At 40.7% G+C, this 20231-nt stretch overlaps 1 protein-coding gene across 2 annotated transcripts in view; it reads right to left on the reverse strand.

Annotated features, from left to right (window-relative positions):
* Positions 1-13504: 13504 nt before the first annotated feature.
* Positions 13505-20231, reverse strand: part of FGF5 (fibroblast growth factor 5) — a 62368-nt gene continuing 55641 nt past the window's right edge. For both annotated transcript variants that reach the window (XM_069976702.1, XM_069976699.1), the window contains one exon: positions 13505-14177. In XM_069976702.1, the coding sequence (XP_069832803.1) occupies positions 13827-14177 (351 nt within the window). In that variant the 3' untranslated portion in view covers positions 13505-13826. The remainder of the gene's footprint in view (positions 14178-20231) is intronic.

Consider the following 20231-nt stretch of genomic DNA (forward strand, 5'->3'; position numbering starts at 1 on the left):
GTGTTATGTATTCACCGCCGACCTTTAGCACATTACTTTTCCAATAAATACCTCGAAGACATAAATTTTGGAAACATCTGTGCTGCATTTCCACCATGATTTTATGTTAGCGCAGTTACTGAATGCAGCTGTAATAGATTTTATAACGTTAGCTGCAAAAAAAGGAATATTAAGGAAATTCAAAACATTGACCCATGTTATATCGCTATTCATGCCATGATAAAAGATTGTATGGCTCTCTTAGGAATGAAAAGCACCAACAATTGATCCTTATTATCCTTAAGGAGCTTGATTTTCTGCCAAGGATATTGCAGGTAGGTTGTGTTACATACAGTATACACTATGAACACATATATAGCTTCTACTTTCTAGCATGCTCCTTTTAAGGCATTTAGCTTCCACAATATTTTAGAAAAGAAATTTCCAAAGCTAAAAGAATACATATATATATATTTTTTATAAAGCTAATGCCTAAGATCTAACAAACTAGATTAAGATTTTTTAGTTTTTGCTTTTGCAGTTTTAGAACGCCATAGATCTAAGTTGACTTTTTCTTTAAGGGAACATTCACACGTACCGTATCCGCAGCGGATTTTGCACAGCGAGTTCGCAGCTAAATCCGCTGTGGATATTTGCTCATTCACTTAATTGGGATGACATACCCGCAGAGGGATTGTCATCCTGCTGCGAGTATCTCAAAGTCGGCGCCCTTAACCCTCGTGGCCCTGGTACATACTTTACTGGGTCCCTGCTCCAGCTTGCTTCAGGGTCTCCTTGTGCCTCCCGGGGCTCAGCCAATCAGTGTGCTGCCCCACTGCAGCACACTGATTGGCTGAGCGCCGGGAGATGCCAGGAACCCCCGAAGCCAGTTGGAGCGGGGACCCGGTAAAGTTTGTACAAGGGCCTGCGGGGGTTGAGGGCGCTGACTTTGACATACTTGAGCAGTCATTCTCTATGGGTGTCGGACTCATCTCTGGTAAGCGTGCGCATTGCTTCCAACGGGGTACGGAACTTTGAGGAATGGGTAAGTATAAGGGGCTGCAGCGGGGTGACAGGCTTCCTTTAAGGAGCTTGATTTTCCGTCGGTCTATTCATAAAAAAAAAACACTATGCGATGTACTACTGGTGAATTTGCTTTAAGGTTAAAATCAGCCCCGTCCTATAAGGGTTAACCATGGGGGGGGGGGGTAGGGTTAGGGGAGATAAAAGCCAGTACAGTATAGGGGTGGACGCATCAAGCTCTCGAAATTCTCAGGGACACAGGAATGTAGGGTAAATTGATTGTAGAAACATAGAACAAGAACATCTTCGGCCTGCAAGACATCTGCAAGTTTGGAGATTTATTTATCAAGAAAACAAAACAATTTAGACTTTGGTGCATCGCATGCCAAAATGTGCACTAAAAAATAAATTCAGTGCATGCCTCATTGTTTAAAATGGGAATATGCTCTGCAGATGACAGTGTAGTACATAATATTTGGAGACCACATTTCAGAATCGGTGACATGTCACTTACTGCTAGTGTAATGCAGGACAGAAATTACCCAATGAAATGGGCCTCATATGCACAGTGTCAAAATATGCCGAACTCTGAGGCTATCCTTCTGCAATGTATTTTACTTTACTCTTGGGGAAAATATCTTATGTGAACATATCCTAGAGGTAAACCAGACATATTCATACAGACTCATTACACAATTTCAATCAAATGTCCATCTACTTATAGCCAATAATGAATTCTGTCAAGAATACATTTTACTTTGACACTATGTTAATTAGTTAAAAAAAAATCTGACTTTAATATACAAAGCTGCATTAACATAAAAAAAATTGTAGTAGACCAAAGTCAAGTGAAAGTCGACAAAAACAGAACTGTTGTAAAAAAAAAAGTGATATATTTTCTCTGGATTTTAACTTCTAGATTTGGCTAGATTCTGCTCCGTGGAAGGAACCACAAGGCCTCTTTTATGCTATTTTTCTTCTTCTAAAAATAATATAATTTTTAACCATTTTCCGAGTTTTGATGGTGATATATATACATATCATAATTCCCGGCATATAGAAAGGGTTAACCGCAGCTAAATTTAAAAAATTAAAAAAACCTTTAACTCACCTAGGGCCCGTTCCCAGCCTCTGCGCTCCTCCCGTACCGTTCCCCACGCAGGCAGTGTGACGTACACTACCTGCGTCGGGGATGGAGATCGCCAAATCTCTCCCGGGCAGCTGAGCGTCTCATCGGAGAGGCTCGGAGACGCTTGGCTGTCGGGAGAGCTTCGGGAGAATGAGAGAGGCTTCTGGGAACTTCCGGCGCCTCTCTCATTCTCCCGAAGCTCTCACGGCAGCCGAGCCTCTCTGATGAGGCGCTCGGCTGCCCGGGAGAGGTTCGGCGATCTCCGTCCCCTGCGCAGGTAGTGAACGTCCCACTGCCTGCGCCGGGAACGGTACGGGAGGCGCGCGGAGGCCGGTGAATGGGCCCTAGGTGAGTTAAAGGTTTGGTTTTTTTGTAGTCGTCGCCCCATACGGTGGGAATGGGGCCATTTTTCCCCCACCCTATAGGGCGACCATACCCAGCGTATAAGATGACTCCCGACTTAAACCCGAGTCAGGGTTAAAAAGTCGTCTTATACGCCAGAAAATACGGTACGTATATATATATATATATATATATATATATATATATATATATATACGCGTATACTTTTTTAACCTCTTTATTAATGCACAGATTTTAAGCCATATTGCAGCAATGTTCCTCCTCGCCTTCTAAGAGACATTTTTTACTCCATGATCTATAGTTTTTATTGGTATCATAATGGTGTAAAAGATAATTTTTGGGGAAAAAAAAGCAAAAGAATTCTGATGTAAAAAAGTTAGTTGTTTTTTTTTGTTTTTTTTTTACGGCATTCACTGCACAAGAAATATGTTGTAATATTTTAATAGAGTGGACAGTTCTGCACACCCCACCATACCAAATATGTTTAATATTTTATATTTTCACATATTTTTATTTGTATAATATGAAAAGGGGTGAGTTAAACTTTTACAGGGGGAGGGTTCTTTTTAAATATTTTAAAAACTGTATTCGGCCGATATCGGCCGTTGTGGCTGATAATCCTTTTGTGTAATGGAAGACAACGATCAGCAAATGGAAGAACAATGTCGGCGGATCGTTGTCTGCCGTTGTCTTTCAACACGTGGAACAGGAGCGGCGGCAGCAGACCACTGCTATCTATTATAGGCTGCCTGGATGATCTAGCAATTACCTGAGCAGCCCCCGCTGCAGCTCCCCCCCCCCCCCCGCGTCTAACAGTGGCAGCAGCGAGCAGGGAACGAGGAGCAAACGAGCGCTGACAGCCCAGTGTAATAGGGGCTTAAGTCCCCCTCACGGTGGTAAGTATTAAACCACAATCGCTATAGATTGTGACATTTAAGGGGTTAATGGCAGGCAATGCCTGTTAGTGCAGCTCACCCTTTTTTTTTTTGTTTAAACTTTTGCAAACAATGCTGTGACCAGATGTTTTCTGAAAACTAATAGTAAAATATAAATGACAGGCATGATCACTGCTTCCTAGCATATCAATGTGTGTGGGTCTGATCACACTGAATGTGCATTGCACACATTAAAACCCCTTCATGTCAGGAATGTTTACACACGTTGCTACTGCACAGGGCATCAGCAGTAGGAACATATAAAAACATATGGCTGAAGTGAAGGGGTTAACATACATACATCTAGTGTTCGAATTCCTATAGAAAAGACTATACAAAAACTTCTGCACAAAAATACCACACCTAGAGTATGACGCTTTAAAAAAAAAAAAAAAGCAGCAATAATGACTACAGCATTGCTTGTAGTGAATGTTATATTTAATATCGGCTTTCAGCAAACATCTGGTCACAGCATTGTTTGCGAAAATAAAAAAAAAGGGCTGAGCTGCAGTTACAGGCATTGTCATCTGTGCGACTGTCCTGCTGTGTCTGGAACAACATTAAACAGTCCGTAATTGTAGTCTCTTCATTACGCTGAAAATGAGGGTCTTGGAATTTAGACCCCCCACTGATCACACATTATTGACTTACACTAAGGACAGGCCATTGATAATTTTTTCTAGAAAATTCAAATAAATTATTATGTGTTCTTATACTGACTGACGAGTAGAAAAACTTTTCAAAAGTTCAGCAGGTTCACCGAACTTTAACATAAAATTTGGGTTTGTCCCAACTGAACCTTTAATGAATCGCCAAAAACAGCTAAACTATTGCAGGGTTTTAGCTGTTTCAGTGCGGTTCCAAAAGTTTGCTGATCTATACTTACCTGTACGCACTCCCTCTGTGTCCTTCTTCTCCAGTGTTCCCTGCAGCTGCCAAAATCCCATTCAACCAATCACTAACTGAGATGGAACAGGGCTGCGACCATTGATTGGCTAAGAGGGCTGTCACTCTTGTCTTGAGAGTGACAGGCCGCTAAATTACTGACTGACTCAAGACAAGAGTGACAGCCCGCTCAGCCAATCACTGGCCATGGCACTGTCCCACCCTGTAATTGGCTGAAGACTTTTCAAAAAGTTAGATTCGGTGCCGAACCAAATTGTAATCTTGGTTCAGACCTCAAATGATCTCAGGTATACTTATTATACCTCATAACGTGAATATTTTATCACGTTTCTAAGTTTGTAATATCATCATTATCATTATTATTTATTATCTATATTACTTTAAAAAACTTTCAATAAAAATTATGAATTAGGAAAGTTCAGTTCACTGATCTCTACTTACGAGAATGGACAATGGTCTTATTTGGCATGATAATCTGCATTCGCATCTGCCTAACCCATTTGACTGACAGTCACTAGATAAAAAAGAAAAGAGATATAGGCTGGACATCCCTGGACTCTTGATGTCCTGCACAATGCCCCCTGGCCACTTTAGTCTCATTCACGTAATAACAAAAAGGCTAATATCTTGGCTGGGCTAATATCTGAGCTGGGCTACAGCTGTTTTGGAAGCCTGAATAAGACCTACATAAGATTAAGAAGAGGGTTTTAATATTATGGCTTTTTTGGCACTGTATGCATGCGGTATAAGATAAATTATGAATGAATATTTATAGACAGGATATGATCTTGCTCTATGGAAGTCATAACATACATTCCTTGTGTGCAAACTATTTTAGGAGCCACATAGTCCATTATAAAGTACACAGCAAGGAGTTGTTGAAAGTTGGGATATCTGTACAGTTTCCAATTATCACATATTCTTTCAGCAGGCAGCATGTTCCTGACAATCATTTGCAATATTTAACGGAGGTATGTCAGTGCATTACGTCCTGCACACTATCCCGAGAGACACGTTTCCTGGGCAGATGTGTGGAAATGCTTGTTAATTGGCTATGACAATGATGAATGTTACGTGATATATCACAGGAATCGATTCGCTTTCTAGCCGTCTTTCAGGTTCAGTTCTCTGACACAATAAATCTAAGTTACAAGGAAAGTATTAGAAAAGCTAACCAGTGGTACATGCCATCTATCTCTCAATTTTAACACAAATGTTGTTATCCTTTCCCATTAAACTAACGTTATCATAAGAGTTATTATACGCTGCAATATATCGATATTTATATGCTTTAAGCGAATGTACCATCAGGTGCTTTCATATGGATAAGTGCAAGGAAGCCTGTGTCGCAGTCCTTTTTTGAACCGCAGCCCGTTTCCCTAAAATGGCGCCATTCTTTTCCTGGGTAAAGGGCCTGGGTTTCCTACCATTGGGGCGGGTCGGTCAACCTCCAGTGCCTCAGCCCTGGGCCCGTGCCTGGGAATAGAATGGAGCTGTATGAGTGAACATGGCCACAGTTCAAAAAAAGTCAGTAGCATCGTTCTATCCATATGAAACACTTAAAGGAAAACTCTGGCACTGATTTAAAAAAAAATGAACTGAAGCTCCAGTTGGTGTTTTCATTTTTTCTTCACTTCCTGGTTTGGGCTTTGACATGATGCACTATGTCTCCTGTGATGTCTAACTGATTCTGTAGAACTGTTAGATGGCTTACAGCTTGTTCAGCCAATCAGAACTGAGCAACCTGAGTCATCTGACTAAGGGAGGCTGAACTATCAGGGCTTATACAAGTTTCCCTTTTGATTATATCATTGTCACGAAATGGCTGCCACAGAAAAGCCTGGGGTCAACAGTCATTAGGTAAGAATGAGTTTACTTCACCTCCTGGTGGGGGGTTGAGGGGGGAAAAGATAGGGAAGGGGGGCAGATAGGTGATTGAAGCATATTACAAAGTTATATAACTTTGTAATGTGTTTCAATTACTGGGAAAAAAAACTTTTCTCTGGAGTTGTCCTTTAAAGCGAATGTACCTGATGGCACATTTGCTTTAACCCCTTCCTTAGATGTGCCAACACATCCATTTTAACCCTTTGTTCCTGCATATAGACATGCCAGCAAGTCCATGGATCAAACAGGCACAAAAGCTGTGGCCGTGCCATCAGCAGCAGGTAGGCAGATAGGCACTACAGTGTATCAATGAGTGATCAGATAAATCACACAGTCAAGTCCCCTAGTGGAATAGTAAAATACCATGTAAAAGTTAAAGTATGGTTGCATAATTAATAACACTGACAGTAAAATTAGAACATAATGAAACCCGAGCAGTGACCGCAGAAAATTCAAAGTTAGAAAAATAGAAATTTTGCCATTCTTCTAATTAATTGTCGGTGTTAAGGATAACGGACAAAATTTACTTGTTGCTGGGATATATTAAGAGATCACGGATCTATCACCACATAAAGTGAGACAGGTCAGATTTGAAGAATGGGCTGGTCCTTAAAGGGGTAGTGCACCAAAAAAATTTTTCCTTCAAATCAACTGCTGCCATGAAGTGCCAGAGATTTGTAATTTACTTCTATTAAAAAATCTCAAGCCTTCCAGTACTTATCAGCTGCTGTATGCCCAGCAGGAAGTTGTATGATTTCCAGTCTGGACAGCAGGAGAGGTTTTCTATGGGGATTTGCTCCTTCTCTGGACAGTTCCTGACATGGACAGAGGAGGCAACAGAGAGCACTGTATCAGACAGGAAAGAAAACACCACTTCCTGCTGGGCATACAGCAGCTGATAAGTACTGGAAGGCTTGAGATTTTTTAATAGAAGTAAATTACAAATCTCTGGCACTTCATGGTAGCAGTTGATTTGAAAGAAATTTTTTTTTTGTGCACTACCCCTTTAAGGCTAAAGTCCTAAATGGGTTAAAAAAAAGGAAAAAAAAAAAGTGGAAAAAAAAAAACACCTACAAGAATGATTATTGAATTGTATAAACAGTTGGGTCTTTGGGCAGCCAATGTTTTTAAAAAATGCACCCCTACTCCCACAGTTGCTGACATTTACTAAAATCTCAAGTGTTCCAGTACTTATCAACTGATGGATGTCCTCCAGGAAGTGGTGTATTCTCTCCTGTCTGGAGAACAGGAGAGATCTTCTATGAGGATCTGCCTTTGCTCTGGACAGTTCCTGGCATGGACAAAGGTGGCAGCAGAGAGCACTGTGTCATACTGGAGAAAATACACCACTACCTGCAGGACTGGAAGACTTGAGAGTTTTTAATAGAAGTAAATTACAAATCTATTTAACTTTTTGTTACCAGTTGATTTGAATACTATTTTTTTTGCCAAAGTACCCCTGTAAGACAGTGTTGGAATTATAAATTTTCGTTGAGAGACTAACAGGGCCCAAACCATGCATCCGGGGGCGAAACCATGGTGTAAGGCTGGGTTCACACTACGTTCTTGCAAAAAACGGATGAAAAAAGGAATGCAATTGTGTGCATCCATTTTGATCCGTTTTTCCTTTGACTTCCATTATAAAAAAAAACAGATCAGTTTTTTTTAACATACACAAAAACATAGTCGACCTCATTTTTGTGTACGTTAAAAAAAACGGATCTGTTTTGATCCAATTTTTTTTTTTTAAAGAAGTCAATGGAAAAATGGATCAAAAAAGGATGCATACAATTGCATCTTTTTTTTTCATCCGTCTTTTGCAAAAAAAAGGATGAAAAAAACAGATTGCAAAAACGTAGTGTGAACCCAGGCTAAGGAGATTTTTATATGAGGCATCATTTTTTCTTTTTAACGAAAACCAAGTTTTATTGTGATTTTTACTTTTTACATAGCCTAGATAATGTAGTATACAGCAAAATATAATGTACTATTGTATTGACATGGATAACTGGGATGGCATTAAGGCATTTACTCAGTGTCCTCTTGCTGGGATGACCTGGAAAGAATTTGCCTTCTGGGAGTGTACTTCGGAGTAGGGAACCCGAACCCTCGGTAATGATTCCCGCTGTCTGCCCGCTCCGTGGAGCAGGCGGATCCTGCGGGAGGACCGCCTGGAAAACTGGGATACAGCCATAGCCATAGGCTGTATCCCAGTTTTCCAGGTGCTACTCCCGCTTGATCCGCCCGCTCCACGGAGCGGACAGACAGCGTGAATCTGCTGCCGAGCGTTTGGGTTCATGCGAACCCGAACCTCGGCAGGTTCGGACCATCCCTACTTCGGAGCATGGCACTATATTATACAATGGTGTAGCCATATTGGTCCACATGGTCAGTTATTTGGGAGAGGAAAGGAGGAAAGGTTGCTGTTTGTTTATTACAAACTACTGAATATGAATGAGTTGAATAGCCTTAGATGTGAGGTGCTGGAAATGTTTCATCTCTCTTCTTCTTTGCCAGTTCATATGCATGCTGGAGGTGTTCACCGAATAATTTGCCATCAGACTGAACGGCATGTAGCTTCAGAATAACATAGTGTCAATACCTTGTAAAGTGGACCTGTCAGCAGCTTTTTGTAAAGACATACAGCACTTACACACTCATACAGTACACAGTGATATTGTGCATTGAAAATATAACACATCATATTTAAATGGGCAGAAGTGATATACTACATCTTTGCAATTTATACAATATTTTTTTGCCTGTTTTCTATATGAAATGCAATGCTACAAAATCAGCCGCTAGGTGTCTCATTTACTGGAAAACTGCAGTCAAGGCTCTAACACTAAGACCATCTGGTGTTTAGTAAGGCTGGGTTCACACTACGTTTTTCTGCCTTTGTGTGCATCCGTTTTGATCCGTTGTTCTATTGACTTCCATTATAAAAAAAAAAGATAAAAAAGGATGCACACAAAAGTATACGTTTTTTCCATCCATAAAACGGATTGCAAAAACGTAGTGTGAGCCCAGCCTTACAGCGAAAAAAAAAGAGACCAAATGCAGAAAGTGATGTCAGTTGTCCCTCTCCTCTGCACAGACTGGCCCAGTGAGGATGAATGCTGATTGGCCAGCAGCCATGCACATCCCTATACACGCCCCCTGTACATGCCCCTGTGCACTGCTGCAGCTGAGTAATATAACTGATGTCTGCCCCCCACCAGCTCAGAGTGTAATGCAGAAGCATGAGCAGCACAATGGCAACTAAACAGGCCGCTGGAGCTACAAAATTAAAATAAAAACTGACAGCATACATAATGTTGGAGTACACCTGGGGCACAATGATAGTAAATGTCCCCCTATGTGTATTGGTACAAACTGTGAGGTCCACTGTGCAGGTGCTAGACAGCAGTCCAGGTCAGCTACTTCAGCAATGCAGCTCCTTGCTATCCGTGGTGCTCTGCATATATCAGTAATGGTAATCCCAAAAGAATAAAGATACGGCCCTTAAAAATGTCCCGGCAGCTCCGGCACTACGGAGATTTATGTAGAGGCGGACTGCCTCTACACAAATCCCGTGCGCGTCGGTGCGCACAGCAGGAAACCTACGCCAGCTGAGAGCTGGAGTAGGCTTTCTTCATATCTTTAAGAGAAAACAATAATGAATCGCGTGAGTCCGCCCCCCCCCCCCTTTTCGCCCCCTCCACACCCCCTCCCTTCCCCCCCCCCCCCCCCCAGCATACCCGGCGGATACTGCCCATTCGCGAATATTTTATTCGCAAATCGGCCATTTGCAAATAAAATCATTTGCAAATGGCCACTTTCTGCCAAAAAACACATTTTGCTGCTTGATACATGTCCCCCTATGTGTATACAATCAGTCCGGGATTCCCTTGGCCTGCAGCACAGTGTATGTGAAGTATTAATCACGGCCATGGCAACAACGGCCATGATTAATAATTTACTTACATTGTGTGAACATAGCCTGAGGCTGCATCCAACTTCTTCAGCCATTAAACAACCAGTCAGCATGAGACATTACCGAGCAAATCGGCTCCACAAATGATAGTTTATATTTACTATATACAGTATGCCTTTAAGATGATCTGGTCCAACATTCTGGTATAGACATGTAGGGTCTTCATTTCTTATTTATTTCAAACCTCATTATTTATATTTTCAAGAATTTAAAGGGAATCTGTCAGCACCTGGGCTGGTCCCAAGTGCTGACAGTGTGGTGTAGGTGTATGTCCCTTGTTGTGTGTGGTATCTTTCTTTTAGCCAGCGGTGCAGTAAATTTTTCTTATTCTTGCCCGTAACTTGTAGTGGGTAGGTGTTCGTGCTGCACTTAGGCAGTATGCGCATGCGCCCCCTGGGTCTGTCAGGTATTGCGAGCTCCTGCATCCTGAATCGCGCATGTTCTGTAGCATGGAGGCACGCCGCTCATCTGCACTACGGCGCAATAGCCGACAGACCTAGGGCGCATGCGCATACTGGCAAGTTGGCGCGCGGCCCTTGCCAGCAACGTCATCAGGAAGCAGGAGTCCGGGCCGCAATCAAACAGGGAGGGCCGGGCAGCAAACAGGGAGGAGGAAGTGGTGGTGAGGCGTGCCTAAGCGCGGCACAAACACCTCACATCTACAAGTTACGGGCAAGAATAAGAAAAATCTACTGCACCGCTAGCTAAAAGAAAGATACCACACACAACAAAGGGACAAACACCTTCACTACAATGTCAGCACCTTGGGGCAAGCCCAGGTGCTGACAGATTCCCTTTAAACATAAACCTCTGAATAAAAATGTATTTAAAGGGAACCTGTCACCTAGACAATGCAATCTAATCTATCACTCTCATATGTTATTGAGCAAGAAGAACTGAGCGGATTGATATACATCTTTGTGGGAAAAGATTCAGTGCAACTAGTAATATGTTGATTGAAATCCCTGCTCATTCCTTGCTAAGGAGTCCAGTGGGCGGTGTCAGTCAATGGACTGGACTCTTTATTCTAGAACCATAAAAGATTTCAATCAAGAAATTACAAGTTATACTGAATCTTTTCCCATAAAGATATATATCAATCTGCTCAGCTCCTTCTGCTCTATAAGAGGATGCTGATAGTTTTGGTAGCATTTTCATGGTGATGGGTTCCTTTTAAGGAGAATCTCTGAATAAAAATCCAACATTAGGCTATGCTCATATAACATAACATTTCCCAAAAGGTTTTGCTTAACTGAAAGTTACTGGGAAGAAAGGATATGCAAAATAGCTCCCACAGCACTTAAGCGATGTCTCTTCAAGTCAGTGTTTTACTCTATCTAGGACTTTTAGAACAATGACTAAGGAAGTATGCCAAGCCAAAAATCTCTCCAAAAGGTTAAGACTATAATCTACTATAACACAGTTGAAGCCTTTTCTAGCTGTGTGACAACCAAGGTGCGCTGACATAAGTTTACCTGGCAGACAGTAATAGAAATCTACACTGCCAGTCACACAGTTAAAGAGGTTATCTGTGCACAATTTTTTTTTTATAAATTTTCCCAGGGTGCAACAAAAATAGAAAAAGGTCACTTACTCCGATCTCCCACAGCTTACTGTGTGATGTCATTACCTGTGCATCATAAAGGCATCACAGCAGACACTGCCTGCTCAGCCAATCACAGGCCGCAGCAGTGTCCCACCTCAGTCAGTTATCAAAAGAACATTTTTATTTTATTTTTTTCATTTTTGCAAGGGCTTTCATTCTCTAATACCAGCACTGCTCTATTGTCATGCTTTTATGGCCAACACAGGCTTCAATTGATACTTTGCAGGTAATAATACAGTATGTCATCTGCCTCTCAACTGTTTTTTAAGGGATTTTCCTGCAAAACAGAACCACAAAAGGAGCAGAACAAAAGGTAGATCTCGAAAGGATTTTTTTTTTTCATTTTTGCTGGGAGATCAGGTCCAAACTTTCAAATGGAACAATATTGTGTTATAGATAGATCATGTTTTACACTAATTGTTATCAGATTCACCAGCAGTCCTGTTGGAAAAAAAAACATCATAGGACCCTCATGAGTTGTATCATATAACAAAGTTAAAGAGGAACTCTGGCAATGTTTTTTTTTTTTTCAAATGAGCTGGTGTCAGAAACTTATACAGATTTGTAAGAGAGTAGAGGTCGGCACTACTAGTCAAGACTGTATAAGCCAAAAGGAAGGTAGCTCTAGAGAAACCTGCATATGTGGTGCCACCATGCAATTGCAGAAAGCAAGTTCATTTCAATAGCGACATATGGTAAAAGAAGCAACGTGGTGCACTCACCGTTTTGCAGAATGTGTAGCTTTTATTGAGGATTAAGGTATATCCATAGTTTAATCCATGCAGGTAATGTGGACGCCAACACCCTCCACTGAGTCTCAGTGGAGGGTGTTGGCGTCCACATTACCCGCATGGATTAAACTATGGGTATACCTTAATCCTCAATAAAAGCTACACATTCTGCAAAACGGTGAGTGCACCACGTTGCTTCTTTTACCATATGTCGTTATACAGATTTGTAGTTTACTTCTATTTAAAAATATAAAGTGTTCCAGTACTTATCAGCTGCTGTATGTCCTGCAGGAAGTGGTGTATTCTTTCCAGTTTGACACAGTGCTCTCTGCTGACACCTCTGTCCATGTCAGGGACTGTCCTGATCAATAGCAAAACCTCTCCTGCTCTAGACAGTTCCTGTCTCAGACAGAGGTGGCAGCAGAGAGCGCTGTGTCACACTGGAAAGAATACACTACTTCTTGCAAGACATGCAACAGCTGATAAGTACTGGAAGACTTTATATATATATATATATATATATATATATATAAAACATTTAGCCGGAGTACCCCTTTAGCTTAAAGGACGGGCTGTGCCTGAGGAAGTCCTGACCTCAGCACCTATTCTGTGGATTGTTTTTTATGGCACATTCCTGTCAATGAAATCCTTCGCACCATGGACCAATAGGATCTTCAACCAGCAAGTAGGATCCCGGGCTGAAGGAACAGACACTCCCTCTAAATAGGAGGTTTTCACGTTATGCTGTTGTAGGTATTGTGCCCGGTATACAACACCTCCAGGTGAGCGAGTTTCTTCCCTTCCCTGTCATTTGGATAACCTGGAATCTGCACATAAGTGTTTATGTCTTCTTTTTATTTTTAAGTTAGCTCTAAGAATCATAAACACAACTAAAAAAAAAAGCAAGTAAAAAGAAAGCCATTATATATGTATATTTACCAAATAGTTTACTTATTGTTTATTTCCAAGTGTGCTGCATATAAAGTAAGTGTGTACTTGGCATTAAATCTGTCTGTTATTTATATGGACTGTCATAGTCCAAGTACTTCCTTTGCATTGTTGTGATAAATATTACCTTAAATTATTGAATATGTACTGGCTTACGCCTTATAAAACCATAGTGCTCAACCCCAACTCCGAATATCTCATCATTGTAATAAAGCCACCTTTAATATCAGCAGTTTAAAGTGGACCTTTTCACTTTTCAAAGAAATCAGGTGCAGAACACAACCTTGTGTAGTGGTGTGTTACTTAGCCAGATATCTCCTCTCTATCGTGAGAGTAGCACAAGTTATCCAAATCTGAACTTTAGCCTATATCGGACAGGGCTGCTCTTCTTCTTTGGAGGTGGCACCACAGGCTTGGGTTTGGCAGGTACATGAGGAGTCTTTTTCTTTTCAGGATGTGCAACAGTAAATGAAAACTCGGGTGGGTCCACATGTTTGATCCTAGGAAGGAAGTGCGTTGATATGTGTTGTGGTTTCACTCGAGGGCTGGAACCTTTTTTGGCTTTGCCTCTTTTATTCAATGCCACGTACCATCTTCTTCCAGTCTTTTCAGTTCTGTAAGTAGCTGAGGCATAAGTGTTGTAGCTGTTTTCCTGATACCTCTCCATAAATTTACAATCATCTGTAAATTTAGGCTGTAAAAGAAAACAAAATGAAACAATTACAAATAAAATTAAATGTTCAAATAGATACATTTTTTAGCAAGAAAAAATGCATTAAAGTAGTTGGCCACTTTATAGTAAAATTGTTCAATGTACAGTATTAGTTAGGGTACTCACTGTATATACTGACAGCAGCTTCCTGTGTGCCTTATGAAGCTAAAATCAGACTCCTCTTCTCCAGGCTGGGCTTTCCTGCTCTATAGTGAGTCTGTCCATAAGATTCCCAACATGGATGAGTAGTGACCATGCCCTGCTCCCAGTGTCCACCATAGGTATATATAGGCACAGTGGTGGACACTGGGGGTGGGGCATGGTCACATCCCCATGTCGGCCATCTTATGGACAGAATCCCCACAGAGCAGGGCAGCACAGCCTGGAGGAAGGAAGCCTGATTTTAGCTCTGTGAGGTACACAGGGAGCTGCTGTCAGTAAACAAGTGAATACACTTACTTATACTACACCCCTTTAAATACCAGGCAGCTATGATGTGACCCTGTCAAATCACTACCTATAACATCTCCATAACAAGTATAACAAGTGCTATTTTACCTACTTATATAATTTGTCTTGACAGATTTAAGGGGATGAGGGGTACCCATTTATGTTAAAGGGGTTAGGCACATAGTAAAATTGTTTAGTGTACATTATCAGTAAGTATAGTCATTGCACTTACTGACAGCAGCTCCCTGTGGAGCTAAAATCAAACTCCCCTCCTCCAGGCTGGGCTGTCCTGCCCTGTGGTGATCCTGTCTGTAAGATGGTCGACATGGAGGAGCATGTGATCATGCCTCATTCCCAGTGTCCACCACAGTATATACCTATGGAGGAGCATACAGAGCAGGGCAGCACAGCCGTGAGGAGGGGAGTTTGATGTTAGCTCTATGAGGTACACAGGAATATGCTGTTAGTATATGCAGTCAGTACACTAACTAGTTCACTGTACTATTTTACTATAAAATGGTCACCTCCTTTTAAGGGGTTATCCAGCGCTACAAAAACATGGCCACTTTCCCCCTACTGTTGTCTCCAGTTTGGGTGGGGTTTTGAAACTCAGTTCCATTGAAGTAAATGGAGCTTAATTGCAAACCGCATCTGAACTGGAGACAACAGTAGGGGGAAAAGTGGCCACGTTTTTGTAGCGCTGGATAACCCCTTTAAGCATAGTTGTAATTCAGCAGGGATCTGTTATTAAGATCGATGTTATCTATAGGCCTAGAGATGAGCACAACTTGAGCATGCTCGAGTTTGAGCATTCGGCATTTGATTACCAGTGGCTACAGCAATTGGATGCAGTCCTAGGGAGTCCTGGAAAACATGGATACAGCCACAGGCCATAGGCTATATTCATGTTTTCTTGGACTTATTAGGACTGCACAATTAATCTTGAACATACTCGAGTTGCGCTCATCTCTAGTTAGAATCTGGTGTAAACACCTATCAATTTCAGTTTCGGTCTTATCAATACTACCCATTTATTTTATAGTAATCATGTATTTTTTATTTGAAGACTAACATACATCTAGTACTTGGCAGAGAAAAGGAAAAAATCCGAGTGCACTCACCGGTGGGTAAAGAAAATGTTTTCTTTATTCGTGCATATTAGCGCGGTGCAGGTTCATGGGGAGAGGGACGCCAACACCTTCCACCCTGGTGGAAGGTGTTGGCGTCCCTCTCCCCATGAACCTGCACCGCGCTAATATGCACGAATAAAGAAAACATTTTCTTTACCCACCGGTGAGTGCACTCGGATTTTTTCCTTTTCTCTGCCAAGTACTACATGAGTTATCACTGAACTTTGTCTGATTGTTGCACCACACGAGATGGTGGATGTATGAGTGAACATTTGCTATTACACGCAGCTGATGAGGCTATTAATGTGATAGAAGCCGTAGTAGTGCCGACTCTTTCTATCTATGTACTGATTCTAACATACATCTATTTGCATGCCATATTATTAATGGTGTTGCCCAATAAGTTATTTCTGCTTAATATACCATGATTATGTATGGGGTGCTAAATGCACAGATATTCACACTAGCATTACATTGTTTTTATTGAAAATACCAAGGCTCTCACATTGTCTGATGTGTAAGGGGATACTTTCCCTAATTTGTGTTCATTAAACGAGAAAATAGAGTGCGCTTTGCAGACTCGTCTGTATCAGGTTGCATCTTTGTGCATTCTGTGGCTTGTGGCCAAAAGACATCTGCCTTCCAGTTTTTGAACAATGATAATGTTAGCAAGTGATGACCTTCAGTTTGATCATTGTAAACCATGTCAAATAAAGAGATCATTTCATACTCGACATTTGTTGAAAATAATAATAATAATAATGATTCATAATTATAGTAAAGCTAACAGGTTTAAAAGTCGATTGCGATATTGTGAAAAAAATAAATAAATAAACAGTAAGCTAGGAAAGCCAGTAAAAATCTTCACTGTAGATATGTTCTCCTATGTCTGGCAGTTTATACAGCAAATCCATATATATATATATATATATATATATATATATATATATATATATATCCAGAAGAACTTTATCTTTATTCATTTCAATACAGTTGCACATCAAATAAAAGATGCTACATAAAGCTGACCACTAATTCTAAATTATGACAAAATGCTTAAAAAAAAAAATCTAAAGTAGTACTCCCCTTATGGATCCAATTATTTTCTATCTGGCATGAATGTGTCTGGCAAGAATTTAGTTTTGCACAAAACCCGTTTAGTAATCTCTTACTAAAATGTTTGCACATTTATATCAGTTCTGCTTTTTTTGTTCATGAGTTAAGTGGTTATCACTAAAGATTAGCATACCGAACTTCCTAAATCGAGATTCATTCTGAACTTAATTTGATTAATAATTTGATTTAGGAACAAACCAAATTTTTCAAAAGTTTACACAAAGGTTAGTCCAAAATGGTGGCCATACATAGAGCATTATATTACAGCAAAAGCATGGGTGTATGGGGTTATTTATAATCACCCCCTTTGCAACGTCACACTTTCTTCTTCTATCTATCTATCGATCGATCTATCTATCTATCTATCTATCTATCTATCTATCTGCTTCTGTAGACATGCATTTGCACTGCTTGGAGACAGCTAGAGGCAGGCTTAGAGAGGGTTTTACAGAGGGGTATAAAAGTACTGTAAGCTGTGTAGCTGTATAATGGTTGCTGTCTTATCTCTTTTTGTGTACACACTGTCCACAGCTCTCCTGGGTTAGGTTAATCCAGGTTAATCCAGTGAATCACCCATCAGTTTACTAAAACTGTGTCTGGCAGCAGCATAAATGTCATTGTCAATAACATTTATGCTGCTACCAAACATGGTTTTAGAACAGGCCACCTGACAGGTGACTCTCTGAGTTACATTCACCCAGGAGAGCTGTGGACAGTGGTGGATCACTTAAGTACAATGACGACCTTGGTGTTGGTTAGTGCAGTAATGGAAGACATATAAGCCTATCACACATAAGATGAATTTTAGAACATGCTGAAATACAGCCAATCGTTGCCTTTCAACATGAGCAATTACAGCTGTTGTCTGGACTGCACACAGCAGGATATTAGCTGGTGGTCACAGTAATGTGATTTGACATGAGCAATCATGCTGATGCTATTCATTTAACCCCTAAATGCCACAATCAAAAGCACCTGCAGCATTGAGGACGTTGTCTGAGAGGGGCCCATCCATCCCGAAATGAAATCAATAAAGACTACAGATCACAACAAAAACTAGAAGCCCTCACACAGCTTCATTAATAAAATTTAAGAAAAGTTATAGAGCTCATACTAGAGCATTAAGCCTTATGTAACGTGAAGTTATCTTTGAATGCAATTTTAGGGCCCATTGAATTGTATCTGTCCCCTCAGATGATCCGTGCCACGGATTCCCAAATAGAAGTCTATTGGATCAGTGTTTTTCACAGATTCCATGGATGCCACATCTGAAGAATCCATGAAAAACACTGATGTGATGGCACCAGTAGTGAAATTAGGTGGGTAAGGGATGGGGGGGGGGTTATGCTCCCAGGAGTTTACTCCTGAAGCCTACAGTGCTGCGCAGTAGGTGAGTATGGCGTTTTTTCTTTACGGAGGTAAGTTGTTTATAGGGGTGTAGGGAGGTTGGGCAGACCACTGGACACAATGAGAAGAGGAAGGGTAGGGTGTGCTGTATTAGCTAAGTGATAGGGGCCATTTTGGGGGTACAATCTACTGGGTGATGCCACGTGGGGTGTATACATGTAACCAATATACTGGGCGTGATGGGATGTCTACACATGATGGAATACATACTAGGGGGAAGGGATGCGTACAAAAAATGGATGCAATCACAGACATTTCTTTCATGGATCAGGGAGATAGCTACCAGTCCTTAACAATCATACTGACCTTCAGAATAAAAATGTTATTTTACAGCATAAAAAATTATACTCCATTTGCTTTTTTAATTTTATCCACGTATTTTGTTGTTTTTGTTTGAAATGATATATAATGATAAAGTGAAGCATTACAAAGAAATTGGGGAGGTGGGGATGAAAACATAAAGAATGGCAAACAAATTCCTTCCATTTCTTCTTCTACTGTTAGTGCGTAAAATTCCAAAGTAATATAAAAGTACAGTGGTGCCTTGGATTACGAGCATAATTCGTTCCGGGGCCGTGCTTGTAATCCAAATCCACTCTTAAACCAAAGCAAATTTTCCCATAAGAAATCATAGAAATGCAGACAATTGGTTCCACATCCCAAAAATAATGATTTATTATTCTGAATAACATGTAAAACAGATGAAACAAACATTCAGAAACAGCAGAATATGTGATATTATAAGTTACTGTACAGTAATGGAGAGGATGGGAAGCACAAGGACTGACAGAGACGCAGGGAGCATGAAGGAATGAGCAGGACATATGTGGGCACATACATGCAGCACTCTCTGTCCGGGGAGAGAGGGGTTACAGCTATGAAGAGATTACCTCCACAGTCCTGTCCCCTGGTGCAAGCCCCAGCCTGAAGTGGATCAGCTATGATTTGGAAGGTGAGAGAGACTTCCTGGGACAGAGTACAGTGCTGTAGATCCCGCTATACAGACCATGCCCCTCCTCCACTCGCGTTCCCACCCAGTCCTGGGAGCTCTTAAACCAAAGCAATGCTCTTAAACCAAGTCACAATTTTGAAAAACTGTGAGCTCTTAAACCAAAACGCTCTTAAACCAAGTTACTCTTAAACCAAGGTACCACTGTAATATATAAAATGACAATAAACTGTATTTATAAGAGCTCTTAGAATAATTAGAAATTACATCTTAACTTATATGTGTAAAATATTGATGGCATCTAGACTGTGCTCAGTCGTTCACAATGTAAGCTATTCCCTCCGTAACCAGTTACCATTTGGTTTAGGAAATAATGATGTTACAAACTGTTAAGCAGTCTAGACAGGTGCAAGGCAAGTAACATAAATAGATGCGACCTGGCACATATCGATTTCATTCTGCCAACACATAAGTAAATATATTATTCCCATAACATGGAACGCTTTGCTTTATTTCATCATGTGTCCTGAGGGCCCTTCTAGGATCCAATAACGAGGATGTTTTGTGCCTCCATTCTAGAGGATAAAACTAATATTTATAAACAAACACATATACTAGATGTAAGCGAGGAACAATGAAAAGCATATGATGTCAGTTTTAGAGCAAATAATAACAAAAGAATAATTCAGAAAACTCTAGAAGTCTCATTATAATTCCTGAAATGCAGTGCAAAACATAAATACCTTGACCCCTTCATGGTCGAAGGTCATTGATGCACGGATGTCCAGGTCACAATGAGGTAGTGTTCTCCCCCTCGCCTTCTAACAGCCATAATGCTTTTATTTTTCCACCTACAGGGCTGGTTGGGTCGTCATTTTTTTTTGCGCCATGATCTCTAGCTTTTATTGTATCATATTGGTGAACAAGAAAAATTTTTAACGCTTTTTATAAAAAATTTTTACTGATATATAATATTATATAATC

This window comes from Dendropsophus ebraccatus, chromosome 7 (assembly GCF_027789765.1).
Source record: "Dendropsophus ebraccatus isolate aDenEbr1 chromosome 7, aDenEbr1.pat, whole genome shotgun sequence".
NCBI lineage: Eukaryota > Metazoa > Chordata > Amphibia > Anura > Hylidae > Dendropsophus > Dendropsophus ebraccatus.